The sequence below is a fragment of the Sander vitreus genome, chromosome 14, assembly GCF_031162955.1.
Source record: "Sander vitreus isolate 19-12246 chromosome 14, sanVit1, whole genome shotgun sequence".
Lineage (NCBI taxonomy): Eukaryota > Metazoa > Chordata > Actinopteri > Perciformes > Percidae > Sander > Sander vitreus.
In genome coordinates this window covers 1,500,001-1,516,777 of record NC_135868.1, presented here as the reverse complement: position 1 = coordinate 1,516,777, position 16,777 = coordinate 1,500,001, and the positions used below count along the sequence as shown (strand labels likewise).

Genomic DNA, 16,777 nt, shown 5'->3' with positions numbered 1-16,777 from the left:
TAAACAATAACTACCATAGTTTAAAAGTTTTTTGTGTTTGTTTGGTTAAAGCCATTCACATATAGGGATTCCTAAGTACCGTCTACCCATGCCACCCTGCCAAGACCTCTTGCCCCCCCTTTGCCACCCCATGTAAAATTTTCTAGATCCGCCACTGCTCTCAGCTTCCTTTTCTTAAGTACACCTAGGTCGTTGTGACCCAGACAATAACTACTAACGTACATGCTAGTCAACAGATGGTTTACTTCAAATGATTTAACTTTATTTCATCCTGGAGGGTACTCAGCATGTCCTGGTGTACCACACCGGTCATATCAAATGATTATATTTCTTTACTTTATTAGCTTTACCATGGCCTAATTAGTGGCATAGGAGACACTATACATGTCAAAAGACCATATTCATTTTGGTGTAACTGATCATATTACCTTGGAACATAGCAATGCACAAGTGAGTTTTTATAGTTTTATACAGATCATAATATGTCCATCTCAGCTTTGCTTCAAAGAGAAAACTCCTCTGCTCCCTGACAGGAAACACCATGCTAGGCTAACTTCCCTATGCTACCTCCCTCACATCTCCCTTGTTTAAACTAAAGATAGCTTTCAACCTGCACTTCCTGTCTCCCTGACACAGAGAGAAAAGTCTCCTCTCTGAGACTGCTGGGCCTAAATTGTGCTTAAACATGATACACAAAATGAAAACAATTGTGTATCGAATAAACTCCCATATTGATACATGATTAATAGTAAATCTTGCTATACATCTGTTACTTAGAAAGAAGTAAATATATGTGTGGGCCCTTTAAAATATCAGGTGGGTTACATTTGTCTGTTTTTTTTATTTTACTTGATTATATGACAGACATTACAAAACAATATCTAATAAAATATTTAAAATAAGAGTGTACTTTTTCCTACCACACAATATAATGTCTTCTAGCTAGATGTTAATACATATCAATTTTTGTTTGATACTTGAGAAGTTTTTCTTGGACTTAAAGGAACAAACATTATTCCATGTCACCAGTCTCATGTTTAGAAGAGTCTCCAGTCTGGTCTTCAGTCTCTGGTTGTAAAAGTGGATGTGAGTTCCTGGCTGGTTCTGGTCCTCCACAGTTCTCTCCATCAGCTTCTGTTTCCATCGGACCAACACATTTATGTGTTTTGAGTTTAGACCGCTGGGCAAATCTTCTGTTACAAACAGAGCAACTGAAAGGTTTCTCTCCTGTGTGGACTGTCATGTGTGACTTTAAAGCTCCACTCTGTGTAAAATATTTGTTACAAACTGAGCAGCTAAAAGGCTTCTCTCCTGTGTGAGTTTTCATGTGTGACCGTAGATTTCCACTGTGTGTAAAATATTTCTTACAGACTGAGCAGCTAAAAGGTTTTTCTCCTGTGTGGATTCTCATATGTTTCTGTAAATCTCCACTCTGTGTAAAAGATTTCTTACAAAAAGAGCAGCTAAAAGGCTTCTCTCCTGTGTGGATTCTCATGTGTATTTTCAGATGTGACTTGAAGCTAAATCTTCTCCCACACTCAGAGCAGCTGAATCGTTTCTTACATGTTGAATCATGTTTCAGAGAGTTTATAGCTGACTGAGGTTCTCTGGTCTCCTTCCAATCAGCACTGTCATCAGTCTCAGGTTCAGAAGAGTCTCCAGTTTGGTCTTCAGTCTCTGGTTGTAAAAGTGGATGTGGATGTGAGGTCCTGGCTGGTTCTGGTCCTCCATAGTCCTCTCCATCAGCTTCTGTTTCCATGTGTTGAGTTTGTCTTTGATGAAGCTGTGAGGACTGAGCTTTCTCTTCATCATTTTCAATTTTCACAGGGACAGGAGTGAATGGGACCTTGGTGATATCAGCCTCCTCCAGGCTTTGAAGCTGCTCTCCCTCCTGACTGCTCCACAGTTCCTCCTGTTCCTCTTTAATGTTTGGGGGGGGCTCTGGCTCCTGTTGGTCCACACTGGATCTACACTCCTGCTGCTCAGGGGGAACCTCTTCTTTAACCACCAACAGCTGCTCAACATCTGCAGGAAACACAAATTAAGGAAAACTGGGATGTCAGACAAAACCAAGACAACTGCACCATCCAACAACTTGCCTCCGTTTAGGAACAATCACAACCCCTGACATTTTCATAACTCACAGTGTAACTGACAGTGGTGAGAACAAGATTTAAACTTAACATGAAGGAAGGTCTGGAGGTCAATGAACGTGGACTGTAACCTGGAGAAGGGCTGGCTGGTTTGTGGTGAACAGAATGCTATCATCTGCATAGAAATGAGCATTACAACACTGAGTCGGAACATATATATGATTTCAGGGGATCTCAAATTGAACCGTTACGATCATTCAACCATCAACCTCGGGTTGCATCGCCAAAGGCCGCCAGCTTCATGTTGTTTGTGTCTTTCAAAGAGAACTTAACTATTTTTGTGACTGGGACTTCATGAAGGGATGCATAGATTCTGGTCTGTTTTCTCCACGAGTGGGCTCTGTAAAGTTCAAGAAAAACAGATAGTCCAATCGGGTGGAATGCGTCAGGTTTTGTTAATTCACACTCCCTAAATGGTTCCCTACTACTGCTGACATGAAGACGGAGGTGCTGAGGGCTCACCATATAGGACCAGAGTGCAGTACAGGTGGGTACCCGCACATTGATCTGCAAGAAGCTACGGTACACAGACCCTGAGCAGATCTGAAGGCAGCCAGAGGCTCTCACCTCGAGGTGAACGGCAGAGAAGATATTCACATTTATTCAAACCTCTGTTTTTTTTTAGAAGGAATATTCAAACGCCATTTTTGGCCAATTTTGACAACCCTAATATAAACCAATGTAACCTTATCACGCTCTTGCCGACAGGGCTGCATTTTCAAATGGTCAGTGTACCCTGAAAATTCACCAAAACCTATATCACCCCCATCACTTTTAATAACACCACTCATGTCATATTGTTGTATGCTCATTAGGGCTGTCCCTAACTATTATTTTTGTCATCTAATGATTATTTTTTTCGATTAGTCGATTAATCTAACGATTAATTTCCATGTTAAGATTTTTTTATTATTACTTGATAAGTATGACAATTATCCCAAAATGAATATAAAAAAAACATTAATAATATTTCAATGTTTTATTATTAATGTTCAAATGACTGTGACCGGCACACAGGAGGCCCCCTTCATTTTTCATCTCATCAAAACTGGTAAAAAACTATGTTTAAATGTTCCTTCTAAATAACACACAACAGGTTCGAACTATTGGAAAAACTATTTTTGCCCATTATGTCTTGTAATAGAAAATCACTTATTTGTCTTTTACAGTTTTTTTTACAATCACTTTGGCACTAATTTCAGAACCTTGACGTCATTTTACAAAACTCTAGACACAAAACTCACAACCAATGATCAAAATACACATAAACCTAAGATAATTTGTTTATTTAACAAAAGATCACCTGTTCAATATGACACAACTTAACATCAAAGTACTACTATTTCAAAAGGCAATTCACACATTACATTTCAGATGATTGTCTATTCATTACAATCATCTAACTATCAATTGATACAACAGCTCAAAATGATAAGTAACTGTTGCAGTACTTTTAATGCATAGTTGTACAGACAAACAATATTCCATGTTTAGATCATGAAAATTTCAAGATAACGAGATTCATTGTCACCAATTAGTGTGGAGCATGAACCAAATAGACTACATTATCTGTGGATGTAATATTTCATCATCATTCTTTACTGTAATGTACTACTGTTTATCAGACACTGTTTCTATGGTCCCATGTACCACCTTTACATAAGACTATTTACAGTATTGACAGTACTGCACTGTATGCATGCAGGCCCTTGGAATTGCTTGTCCAATTCTGCCAACTCGTTACTGATGATATATATATATATATATATATATATATATACTGCTATATACTGCTCAGTGGCCAGCAGATCAGACTGTGGTTGTACTGGGCAGCTTCCAGGTATGAATGGGGAACTGTGTAAATGTGACAGGTCGTTATTGCAAATGAGAATTTGTTCTCAATCGACTTACCTGGATAAATAAAGGTAAACATTACTTAAAAAAAAAAATTACTTCTACTACTGCAGTACTTTTACAGGGATGTATTTATATGTAGTACCATAATGAAACATGTATCACTGTAGTTACACTGGTCCAATTAAATAAGGCCACACATCATACAGATGTCCTTTGATCATTTATTTCCACATTTTCGTTGTAAGACACCGTGAAAACTACAAAAAATAAACATAAAATATAATGAGTCAAATATATTTCTTTCAGTCATTTTACAGTCTCTCTAGCACTTAACTAGACGAGCCCCACAATGTTAGCGTCACAACAGTACAGAAAGTACATTGAATGCAAAGAAATTACAACAAATATTAAACACAAATATGACAAGGTTGAAATACAAAAGCACAATTACCGTGTGCGCCTCTTGGACCGTGCAAAATCTTTGTTTGAGGCCATACATTTTTCCTCTGCAGCCACGTTGGCTCTCTCTGTGTTCCTTTTACCCACAATGCAACAGGTGTGCCCTTCCCTAAACTCTGGTCATTTGACCTTTGACCTCAACATCAGTAATGGCATTTGTAATAGAGAATAACATTTATACAAAAATTATTTGAAAGGTAGAATATTTTAGTACAATTTTAAATCAAACATCCCTTTTTAAACTCTTATTTATTAGATTTTAATGTTTTTAATTACTGTATGAATTCAAACACTAATGAAATGATCAAAAATATAGACTAAACATGAAATCTCAGTAACACTGTCCCTCAGACAGTTACACTCCCATCAAATTACTATGATTTATGACACATTTATGGAAACATTAGAATAAATCTAGTAATTTCCAGAAAACAAACAACTAGCATACCTCTCAGGTCAACACTGCCACTTTAAAACTGTCCTTACTTGAAAGTTCTTAGAGATTAGTTCCATTACAACACATTTTAGTTGTTTTCTACAAGTACAACTAACTTATGAATAGGTCGTTCAAGAATGGATGAACTAGTAAGTCTTTGACCCTCTTTACTGAGATTTCTGTTTCCCATTTGTACTGTAACTTTCCGCACCAACCCATCTTCATCTTTACAAACATCTAGTACCCTGCCAATTCTCCACTCATTACGGGGCACCTCGTCTTCTTTGACAATGACTACATCTCCAACCTTCACATTATGCTTTGCAGAGTGCCAGCGTTGCCTGAGGATAATGTTTGCTAGATACTCTTTCCTCCATCTACTTTGTTCTGTCAGGTACTGTACCCTGCGCCACTTTTTCTTGGCATACACACTTCTGCCACACATTTTCCTGGAGGAGGAAGCGGGACAGAGCTTTTCATGGTCAGCAAATGGTTTGGAGTAAGTGGTTCTAGACTTTTGGGATCATTGATGCAGTCAGTAGTGAGGGGGCGACTGTATACTATTGACATCACTTCATAGAAAAATGTTCTTAAAGAAGCGTCATCTAATCTTCCAGCACTCTTGGAAAGGACACAGCTGAGGACGCTCCTAACTGTCCTTATCTGCCCTTCCCAAACCCCTCCCACGTGACTGGGATCAGGTACGTTCATGATAAAGTGACAATGTTTCTCGGCCAGGTAAGACGTCAGTCTTTATCAACTTCTTTTAAAGCCTTTGTGAGTTCATTTTTTGCCCCAACAAAATTTGTCCCTCGATCTGACCTGATTTGTCTTAAAGCTCCTTGAATAGCTATAAAACACTGCAATGCCTTTATGAACGCATCAGTTGTTAGATCTTCCCATATTTCAATGTGGATTGCCCTTGAGGATAGACAGGTGAATATCAGACCGTACCTCTTATGCTTTTTATGACCCTCCTTAGTGAGAAAGGGCCCAAAACAATCCATCCCACAGAAGGAGAATGGTGGTGACGGATCAACACAGTTAGCAGGTAAATCTGCCATCTTTTGTTTTTCTGTTGGTCTGCGAGCTCTCCTCCATGTGATACATTGTTTGATGTAGCTTGCAACAATTTTGCTGCCACCCACTACCCATGTGCTCTGAGCTCATTGAGAGTCTGTCCTATGCCTTGATGCTGACTTTTTTCATAGCAGTAACCTATGATCAGAGGTGTTATCACCCCATCTCTTGGTAAGATTACCGGATGCTTCAAGTCATGAGGCCCTTCTTTAATCGCCCTCCCACTCTGAGAACACCGTCTTGCATTACTGGATCAAGCTGGAACAACTGATGATTTTGTGGCAGTTTACCATGATTCAACATTTGTATTTCCTCTTTGAAGGCATTCTTTTGAGCTAACTTCACAAGTACAAGACTGGCTTTCCTTCTGTCTTCTACACTTATGGGCTCTGCTGTTTTTGCTCTCTTTGCCAGTTTCTGGATTTGAGCAACAACATGGGATGATTACGTGTTGCCTGCACTGATTCGGGTCGGGTATTTTTCTATCAACAGTACTCGCATAGCTATAGCAATCAAGATTAACGTAAAAATTGGCCGGAATTCTCCTTGAAGTTTAGACACCAATACAACTTGTTAAAAACGACCGATTAGTCGACTAATCCACTCAGAGGGGGCAGCCCTAAATTCCTGCAGAGTGTTTCCCCCTTCCCCTAAAAACGCATTAAATAAACACGTCCACGTTGTTCCTACCTTTCTCTTCATCATCTTCACTCTTCACAGGGACAGGAGTAAGGAGGAACTTGGTGATATCAGCCTCTTCCAGTCCTTGAAGCTGCTCTCCCTCCTGACTGCTCCACAGTTCCTCCTGTTCCTCTTTAATGTGTGGGGGGGGATCTGGCTCCTCCTGGTCCACACTGGAGCTACACTCCTGCTGCTCAGGGGGAACCTCTTCTTTAACCACCAACAGCTGCTGCACATCTGCAGGAAACAGGGAAACACACATTGAGGAAAACTGGGAATTTGCTTCTGCATACTAACTTCCAGAGTGCTCAAGCTGTAAAGACCATGGATGTCTTAAGAGAACTGGATACAGTGTTCGACGCCCTGGCAGTTTGGAAAAAGAGACGTTTATAATATTGCATCCACTTTACAGTCTTTACAGCATACAACGCTTGGATGTGTCATTAGATAATACACATGATGAATTACAGCCATTATATTTACAGCTAGGATTTCAGGAGAACTGTCGTGAGCCCGCAGTGCAGGGCGACATGGGCGCAGTCCCGCAGGTCTGCTCGCGTTCTATATGTGCGTTAACTAATTCTGGATTTGGCTATTAGTGCAATTTAAAACATGATGGTTTGAACAAGGACCATTTAAGTGTTCGGACTGTTAAGTTTGAAAAGAATTATCCGCTAACATATAGACATTTCTTTTTGCCATGTAAAGTCTATGGGAAATGTCTTTCTGGGCCAGCCGGTTGTCAGACCTTGCAATTCCACCATTGGCCGCTAAGACCATGGTTGCTTCAAGACATGGCGCTGTTCCTGGGGGCTTGGTAAAGACTGACAATTACACCTAAGGCTTATCTTGTTCTTATTTCATTGTTTGGTATATAACTGGTTTGAATCCTACTTAAAGAACAGGGACTACTTTGTGTCTATAGATAAACATCTGAGTGGACAAATATGAAATGCAGAGTTCTCCAAGACTCCATTCTGGGGCCTCTTCTGTTTAACATCTACATGCTTCCACTGGCTCAGATTATGGACAACAAAAAAAGTTACCATATTATAGAGACACACGTTTACATAACCACATCACCAGGGGACTATGGTTTAATACAAACACTGAGGAAGTGCATTGAACAAATTAACGATTAGCCCCCAGGTTTCAACGTTAAGGTTTTGTTTTCCTTTGTACGGTTGGGCATGTGAAAACTTTTTACTTGCCCCCACACAAAAAACTGGTGATATTTTTACTTCTAACAGTCCTCTCAGCTTCCTTTTCTTAAGTACACCTAGGTCGTTGTGACCCAGACAATAACTACTAACGTACATGCTAGTCAACAGATGGTTTACTTCAAATGATTTCACTTTATTTCATCCTGGAGGGTACTCAGCATGTCCTGGTGTACCACACCGGTCATATCAAACGATTATATTTCTTTACTTTATTAGCTTTACTATGGCCTAATTAGTGTAATAGGAGACACTATACATGTCAAAAGACCTTAATTGTTTTGGTGTCACTGATCATATTACCTTGGAACATAGCAATGCACAAGAGTTTTTATAGTTTTATACAGATCATAATATGTCCATCTCAGCTTTGCTTCAAAGAGAAAACTCCTCCTCTCCCTGACAGGAAACACCGTGTTAGGCTAACTTCCCTATGCTATATCATTCACATCTCCCTTTGTTTACTTTTGTTTTTCACCAAACACCCAAATTCAATGAAAGTAGTAAACTGACCATTTATTTTACTCGTGAAGAGGATGGTTGTTTGGAACCATCCATGTTATTTTTTTTTTGACAATTAGGTTGAAAGAAACCCAAATTTCTGATATAGAAACCTTTTGAAAATGGGTCAAATTTGACCTGAGGAAAACAGGAGGGTTAAATTAAGAGTGTACTTTTTCCTACCACACAATATAATGTCTTCTATCTAGATGTTGATACATAAATATTTTTGTTTGATACTTGAGAAGTTTTGCTTGGACTTAAAGGCACAAACATTATTCCATGTCACCAGTCTCAGGTTCAGAGGAGTCTCCAGTCTGGTCTTCAGTCTCTGGTTGTAAAAGTGGATGTGAGTTCCAGGCTGGTTCTGGTCCTCCACAGTCCTCTCCATCAGCTTCTGTTTCCATCTGACCAACACATTTATGTGTTTTGACATCAGAACGCCAGGCAAATCTTTTGTTACAAACACTGCAGCTGAATCTTTTCTCTCCTGTGTGAACTGTCATGTGTGACCGTAAATGTCCACTCTGTGTAAAAGATTTATTACAGACTGAGCAGCTGAAAGGTTTTTCTCCAGAATGAGTCATCATGTGTTTCTTCAGGTGTCCACGTTCAGTGAAAGCTTTACCACACTCAGAGCAGCTGAAAGGCTTCTCTCCTGTGTGGATTCTCATGTGTTTTTGTAAACTTCCTCTCTGTGTAAAAGATGTATTACAAACTGAGCAGCTAAAAGGCTTCTCTCCTGTGTGAGTAATCATGTGTCGCTTTAGGTGTCCACGTTCAGTGAAAGCTTTACCACACTCAGAGCAGCTAAAAGGTTTTTCTCCTGTGTGGATTCTCATGTGTGTTTGTAATTGTCCACCTTGTGAAAAAGATTTATTACAGAGTGAGCATCTAAAAGGTTTTCTCGTCTCTCCTGTGTGAGTTCTCATGTGTTTCTTCAAGGTTCCACTATAAGTGAAATCTTTACCACACTCGGAGCAGCTAAAAGGTTTTTCTCCTGTGTGAGTTCTCATGTGTGTTTTCAGATGTGACTTGAAGACAAATCTTTTCCCACACTCTGAGCAGCTGAATCGTGTCTTACGTCTTGAATCATGTTTCAGAGAGTTTAAAGCTGACTGAGGTTCTCTGGTCTCCTTCCAATCAGCACTGTCATCAGTCTCAGGTTCAGAAGAGTCTCCAATTTGGGCTTCAGTCTCTGGTTGTAAAAGTGGATGTGGATGTAAGTTCCTGGCTGGTTCTGGTCCTCCACAGTCCTCTCCATCAGCTTCTGTTTCCATCGGACCAACACATTTATGTGTTTTGACATCAGAACGCCGGGCAAATCTTTTGTTACAAACACTGCAGCTGAATCTTTTCTCTCCTGTGTGGACTACAGCCATGTGTGACCGTAAACTTCCTCTCTGTGTAAAAGATTTTTTACAAACTGAGCAGCTAAAAGGTTTTTCTCCTGTGTGGACTACCATGTGTGACTGTAAACTTCCTCTCTGTGTAAAATATTTATTACAAACTGAGCAGCTGAAAGGCTTTTCTCCTGTGTGAGTTATCATGTGTTTCTTCAGGTTTCCACTATCAGAGAAAGCTTTACCACACTCAGAGCAGCTGAAAGGCTTCTCTCCTGTGTGAGTTCTCATGTGTGACTGTAAATTTTCACTCAGTGTAAAAGATTTCTGACAGACTGAGCATCTAAAAGGTTTTTCTCCTGAGTGGATTCTCATGTGTGTCTTCAGATGTGACTTAAAGCCAAATCTTCTCCCACACTGAGAGCAGCTGAATGTTTTCTTACATCTTGAATCATGTTTCAGAGAGTTTAAAGCTGACTGAGGTTCTCTGGTCTCCTTCCAATCAGCACTGTCATCAGTCTCAGGTTCAGAAGAGTCTCCAGTCTGGTCTTCAGTCTCTGGTTGTAAAAGTGGATGTGAGTTCCTGGCTGGTTCTGGTCCTCCACAGTCCTCTCCATTAGCTATTGTTTCCATGTGTTGAGTTTGTCTTTGATGAAGTTGTGGGGACTGAGCTTTCTCTTCATCATCTTCACTCTTCACAGGGACAGGAGTGAATGGGAACTTGGTGATATCAGCCTCCTCCAGCACTTGGAGCTGCTCTCCCTCCTGACTGCTCCACAGTTCCTCCTGTTCCTCTTTAATGTGTGGGAGGGGCTCTGGCTCCTGTTGGTCCACACTGGAGCTACATTCCTGCTGCTCCTCTTCACCAACAACCACTTCCAGAATGTCTGGAGGTAAAGCTGAAACACAGACAGACATACATTAAATATCAGTCTCAACAATACTTTGCTAATTAGTTGAGATCACTCTGATGCAGCTTCATAATGAAGTCATCCGATTTATCCCAGGTCCCCAAAGATCATCATACAAAACTGAGCTTCCAAAACCTCATGCCTCCACTCGGCTCAGGCTGCAAAAGCTGTGGCGGTCTGTCTGAGAAAATCCTCGAAGTGGAAGGTAAGATATCTTTGCTGCACCGGATCAGACAGCAGGGCTCCAGACTGCGACCAAATGCTCGCATTTTCCAACCAACAGCTGTCAATCAAGGTAAACTACAGAGGTCCGTGGGTTAGATCGCCTTGAAAGTTAATCATAGGAGGGCCAGTGCCTCCTTGGTTTCTGCCACCAATGTGTCAAAAGTCAGTTTCATTCACACGCGCAGAAATCAACTTGGAGAGCAGAGTTTACCTGCGAAAACATGTATGCCTTCCAGCGCTCCCAAAGTGGACATTCTGTGGCACGTGGTGGCTGCTCTGTACCCGTGCTGCTTAGTTTTATAAATGCGGGGGCCATTCTTTCCTTCTCCGTATGTTTTAACGCTCACGCTGCCTGTTCAACTCTCGATTGTTGAATCGGTGCATGAAGGATAACGTGCACGTGTGAAATTATATAATTTGTTGAGCATGTTTTATCCAGGTGACTGCCGGGGCGGAGGGATTATGCTCCGGATGTGGGCTGCGCACTGGATCACAGGTGTCCTCCTGTGTCGGGTGGTGGCACAATGGCCCAGCCATCAGGATTACAATAATATGTTCATCCACTACAATTATCCATGTTAACACGGACATCCGCGTTCAGACGGTCCGGAAAAAAACGGAGGTCTTTCCATCCATGTTGAATGGGAGTAATGTGTTTAGGCTGTGGCAGGGGTTGCTACAGGGGGCCAAAATGTTGACTGCAATCTGTTGCCTAATTTAAAGCAACTGTAGTGGCAGATTGAACAAAACAACCTCAAAGTCAAACAGCCACTGAGGCACCGAAGGAGTGAATCTTACACAGAGATAAAAACGTTCATTGTCCAGGCAGAGGTGGCATTTTCTGAGGTTTATTCATCCAGGTCTTGGCAAACAAAGGAACAAGGGCGTGGCTTGATCGTTGTTTCAGCCTGCATGGTGACACAAGCTCCAAGCTCCTGAAGATCATTACTGCATTCCCGTGTTATCCGTTTCTCTGTCCTAATCCCTGTCTCTGTGTTCTCTCCTTGCAGTCATTACTTCCATCCCTCTGTCTCCAGTCAGCTGGCCTCATCCTCCAGTCCCCTCCTCGCGGCTCCCTGCTCCACACCACCTCCGCTCCTCACCTCGCCTCTCCCCACTCCTCGGCCCCCGGCTTCCAGCGCCCTTCCTCGAGCTCCTCGCCTGTTGTCTCCCCGTTCTCCCTGAGCTCCCCAGCTGCTCCCAGCCCCAGCCTGTGTCCGCATTCCCAGCTTCCAGCGCCCTTCCATCAAGCTCCTCGCCAGTTGTCTCTCCATTCTCCCTGAGCTCCCTAGCTGCTCCCAGCCCCAGTCTTTGCCTGTATCCTGCTCCTTGGCATCCACCTCCTCACAGCCCCTCTCCCTACCCTTCTCCCTTCATTGCAAATAAACCTCTTTTGAACTGAGTTGTGCGTTTGGGTCTGTTCTGTCACTCCCCGTAACAGAACGATCAAGCCAACATGGACCCAGCAGGCTCAACCCCCTCTTCCAACTCTTCCAACTCCCTGCCTCAAGACCTACTGTTTTCCGTGTCCTCCTAGGGAGCGTTGCTCGGCCAGCATTCCTCCGCCATTAACACCATTGCTGAAGCGCTTCGCTCCCTGACCGAGGAGGTCCGGCACCTCGGTGCTCAGCCCCGTCCCCACTGCCTCTCACTCCCGCTTCAGATCCAGCTCTGCTCCCTGCCGCCTCTCCGCCCCTCGGGTCCCCAGTTTCCCTCCCAGAAAAATTCTCCAGCGTGTTGGGAACCTGTGAGGGGTTTCTCGTGCAGTGTAACCTGGTTTTTAGGAGGCAGCCTGCAATCTTCCACTCCGATGACGCCAGAGTGTGTTTTGTCGTCGGTTTACTCCGCGATGGAGCTCTCGTCTGGTTCACCTTGGTGAGTGAGGGGCAGCCTCATCTCCTCTCCTCGTACTCCTCCTTTGTGGAGGAGATGAAGAGGGTTTTCGATCGGCCGGTTCAGGGAGTGGAGACGGATGCCTGGCTCATGTCGAGATCGCAGTGTTGCGGAGTATTCGGTTGATTTCCGCATTCTGGCCGCTCGTTCGGGCTGGAACAGTCTGGCTCTCCGTTGCGCGTTCCTGGCTGGGCTCAGTGAGTGCATGAAAGATCTGTTGGCCGCCAGGGACGAGCCGGAGAGTCTCGATGAGCTTGTCGAGTCATCCATCGACCTGGACAACCGCCTCCGGGAGAGAGAGTGTGGGTCCCACGGCTCCTCCTCCCCTTGGTCCTGCACTCCGCCTTCGTGGGCCTCTGCTTCCCTCCGTCCCTGTCACGCTCGGCGGCACCTCCCTCCCCTGGCTCATTTTTCACAACCCCAACGTGGACTGGGCGCAGGGAAAGATCAGAAATTGGAGTACTCACTGTTATGCAGCCTTTCTGTTATCCGCTTAAGCCCCTGATAAGTCCACTCAAATTCATACTCCTCCTGTTCCTCCTGATTTGACTCTCATCCCCTCCGAGTACCATGACCTTGCCACCGTTTTTAGTAAGGATCAGGCCCTGTCCTTACCCAGAAGATGACATGGCGCTTGTGGATGTCTGGAGGCTTACCAACCCTAAGGAGAGGGAGTACACGTTTTTTCCCCATTGTCCCCATTGGTGGAATTATGTATAAACACAGAATTGGACATGGGTAAGAGGACTAAATGGAAAATGAATACACCATTATTACAGGACAAAGGCTTGAGGATATTGTTGGGAGAGGATTTGAAATCTTTTTTTGAATTAAACACTGGCAGCACTAAGTTTGGGAGGCCTCTAAAGCATATATAGAGGGAAATTAATAGCCCGTTCGGCTCAAAAGAAAAAAGAGAGCCTAAACAGAATCAAGGAATTCGAAGGTGAAATTAAAGGAAAATGATTTAGTGGAACACTTTTCAGAACCACAATGTAAGCTTAAGTTTCAACTGCATGAACTCTTTAACAAAAAAAGTAAAATACTCCTTATACAGATTAAAAACTATTTTTTATGAAGGTGGGGAAAAAACTGGGAAAATATTAGCCAGACAAGTGAAAGAAAAAGACTCCTCAAATATAATGTCAGCAATCAAACATGGAGATAAATTAGTAACCTCAACAAAAGATATAAATGAGACATTTGAACAACATTACAAGAAAATATATACATCATCGGTATCTTGCGATGACAACCAAATAAATTCATTCTTCTCTAACATTAATATGTCTAAACTTAACCCTGATCACACAAGGAAATTAGAGTCGCCTATAACTGTAGCAGAAATAAGGAAAGCTGTGTCATTAATGGACACTGGGAAATCACCAGGTTATGACAGATTTCCTGTGGAATATTATAAAGAGTACATAGACATTCTTGCCCCAGTCTTGGTGAAGGTGTATCAGGAGGCATTTGAAAGAGGCCACATGCCGCAAACATGTAATGAAGCTTTAATATCTCTGATTCCAAAGAAAGACAGAGACATAACATCTAATCTAATTTCAGACCTATTAGCCTGCTTCATCTGGACCTTAAAATACTGACAAAAGTGCTGGCTCTACGACTTCAACAAGTTTTACCCAATATTATACATCCCAACCAAGCAGGCTTCATGAAGAACAGATCCTCATTAGACAACATGAGCAAATTAATACATCTAATGTGGCTTGCCCAGTCCAAAAATGTGCCTATAGCTGCTATTTCCCTAGATGCGGAAAAGGCCTTTGATGAGGTGGAATGGAGCTCTCCATTTTCCGCTTTGTCACATTTTGGGTTCGGTCCCTATTTCTCTCAATGGGTTATATAAAGAACCAAAAGCAGCAGTAATTACCAATGGAGTTACAGTGCTGCTCATGAGTATAGGGACCCCTGCTAAAGTTGACTAAAAAGAGGAATACAAAAATCATCTTTTGGAAATTGATCTTAACGCCTTAATTGAAAAGATTAGGAAAAATCCAACCTTTAAGGACACCAATTTTCTTTGTGAATGAGTAATATATCGTAAATAAATAAATGTTCTTCCTTAAAATACAGGGGGCATAAGACATAGACATAGATACCCCTATGTTAAATAAGATCAATTTCCAAAAGATGATTTTACAGCACTGTATATCACCCTTTTTTCAGCCTGTCTAGAGGCACTCGCCAAGGCTGCTCTTTGAGCCCTCTATTGTTTATAATTTATCTAGAAACATTGGCTGTTAGTATCAGGAATAACGGGAGAATTAAGGAGTAGAGGGTGGGGGACAGGAACATAAATTGTTGCTATATGCTGATGATATTTTAGCTTTAGTGACAGACCCTGAGGCATCTTTGCCACATTTAATGGATACTATTCAGTCCTACTCTAAACTGGCAGGTTAAATAATTAATTGGAATAAATCCGAGGCTATGCCTATGACTTCCACATGCCACCATTACATGGTGGAAAAACTTAAATATAAGTGGGTACCTCAAGGCATGAAGAATCTTGGAATTAAACTCAATTAAACTTTAACCCGGTGTTGCAAAAAATGAAAACAAAAGTGGCAAAAGATAAAACTTACTCTGTGGGGAAAAGTCAGTATTATTAAAATGATAGTAGCTTCTCAATTTAACTATTTAGTAATGATGCTGCCAATCATCATACCGCCTGCCATTTTTAAGAAGTATGATGATATAGTTAAACAACTTTTATGGGATGGGAAAAGAGCAAGGATAAAACTAAGTAAACTCTGCGCCCCCAAGGAGAAACGGGGATTAGGTTTACCAAATCCAAGGTTATATGGGATATCTTTTGAAATGGCTAAATTAGCCAACTATTGGAAAACGACAGACAACAAGCTAGACTGGATGGAGATTGAGAATGAGTTATGTTTACCATTTAGTCCAAAGGAGCAACTGTCTCAACGAAGTAAAACAACAAACCCAATTATTGTGCACTCTAAGGAAGGGTGGGCCAAGGTAAACAAAATGTAAAAGTTGTCGCAATATGTACAGATATATGCTTCATTGTGGTTTAATCCTGCCATACATATTGGCATATTGGAGGCAGTGGCGTTCATGTGGTGTATGCACTAGAGATGTTCCGATACCGATATCGGTATCGGCTCCGATACTGCCTAAAACGCTGGTATCGGTATCGGGAAGTACTGGAGTTTATGCACCGATCCGATACCACGTAATAAAGCCCTAAAGAAAATCTACGTTAAAGTAGTTTATTTATGTTGTTTTTCCGTTATAACTGACTGTCAAACTGGATAATAACAGAAAGTTCTGGGTGTTCATGTTTCACAAAGAGTTTAACCTGAGCCAGACCGACAACAAAGCTGTTATACATCATATCATCTATACAGAGATAGTAGTATACAGCTGTTATACATCATATCATCCACACAGAGATAGTAGTATACAGCTGTTATACATCATATCATCCACACAGAGATAGTAGTATTCAGCTGTTATACATCATATCATCCATACAGAGATAGTAGTATACAGCTGTTATACATCATATCATCCATACAGAGATAGTAGTATACAGCTGTTATACATCATATCATCTATACAGGGATAGTAGTATTCAGCTGTTAAAACATAATAACATATATGCGGCCGATACGCAAGTTCAGGTATCGGAATCGGTATCTGGAAGCAAAAAATGGTATCGGACCATCTCTAGTATGCACTACAAAGTATAGTAGTAGGCAAACAACATTTTTGGAAATACTTGCAAATCAGGGACTGTGTAAAATCACGAACTGGTAAATGTTCAGAAAATGATATTTTGGGATATCTGAATGCGCCACAGGAACGCTGCACGGCCTCACAATTTTATACACTAACAAACTATTCAGTGAGCGGTGAGTCCTCTAATGTGAAATTGTTATGGCAGAGAGACCTGCAAATAAACTTTACACAGGAGAAATGGTTGGGGGTACTAGCAGACTGTGGAAAGTATGTAAGGGAAGCAAAAGGG

The 16,777-nt window shown here is 41.8% G+C and overlaps 1 protein-coding gene across 2 annotated transcripts in view; it reads right to left on the bottom strand.

Annotated features, from left to right (window-relative positions):
- Window positions 1-851: 851 nt before the first annotated feature.
- Window positions 852-16,777, bottom strand: part of LOC144528449 (uncharacterized) — an 18,979-nt gene continuing 3,053 nt past the window's right edge. Inside the window, exons 2-4 of one of the 2 annotated variants that reach the window (XM_078267021.1) lie at window positions 8,677-10,629; window positions 6,676-6,903; window positions 852-2,025 (exon numbers count right to left, since the gene is read on the bottom strand). In XM_078267021.1, the coding sequence (XP_078123147.1) occupies window positions 1,013-2,025; window positions 6,676-6,903; window positions 8,677-10,629 (3,194 nt within the window). In that variant the 3' untranslated portion in view covers window positions 852-1,012. The remainder of the gene's footprint in view (window positions 2,026-6,675; window positions 6,904-8,676; window positions 10,630-16,777) is intronic. The other variant, XM_078267022.1, reaches the window with a different exon arrangement.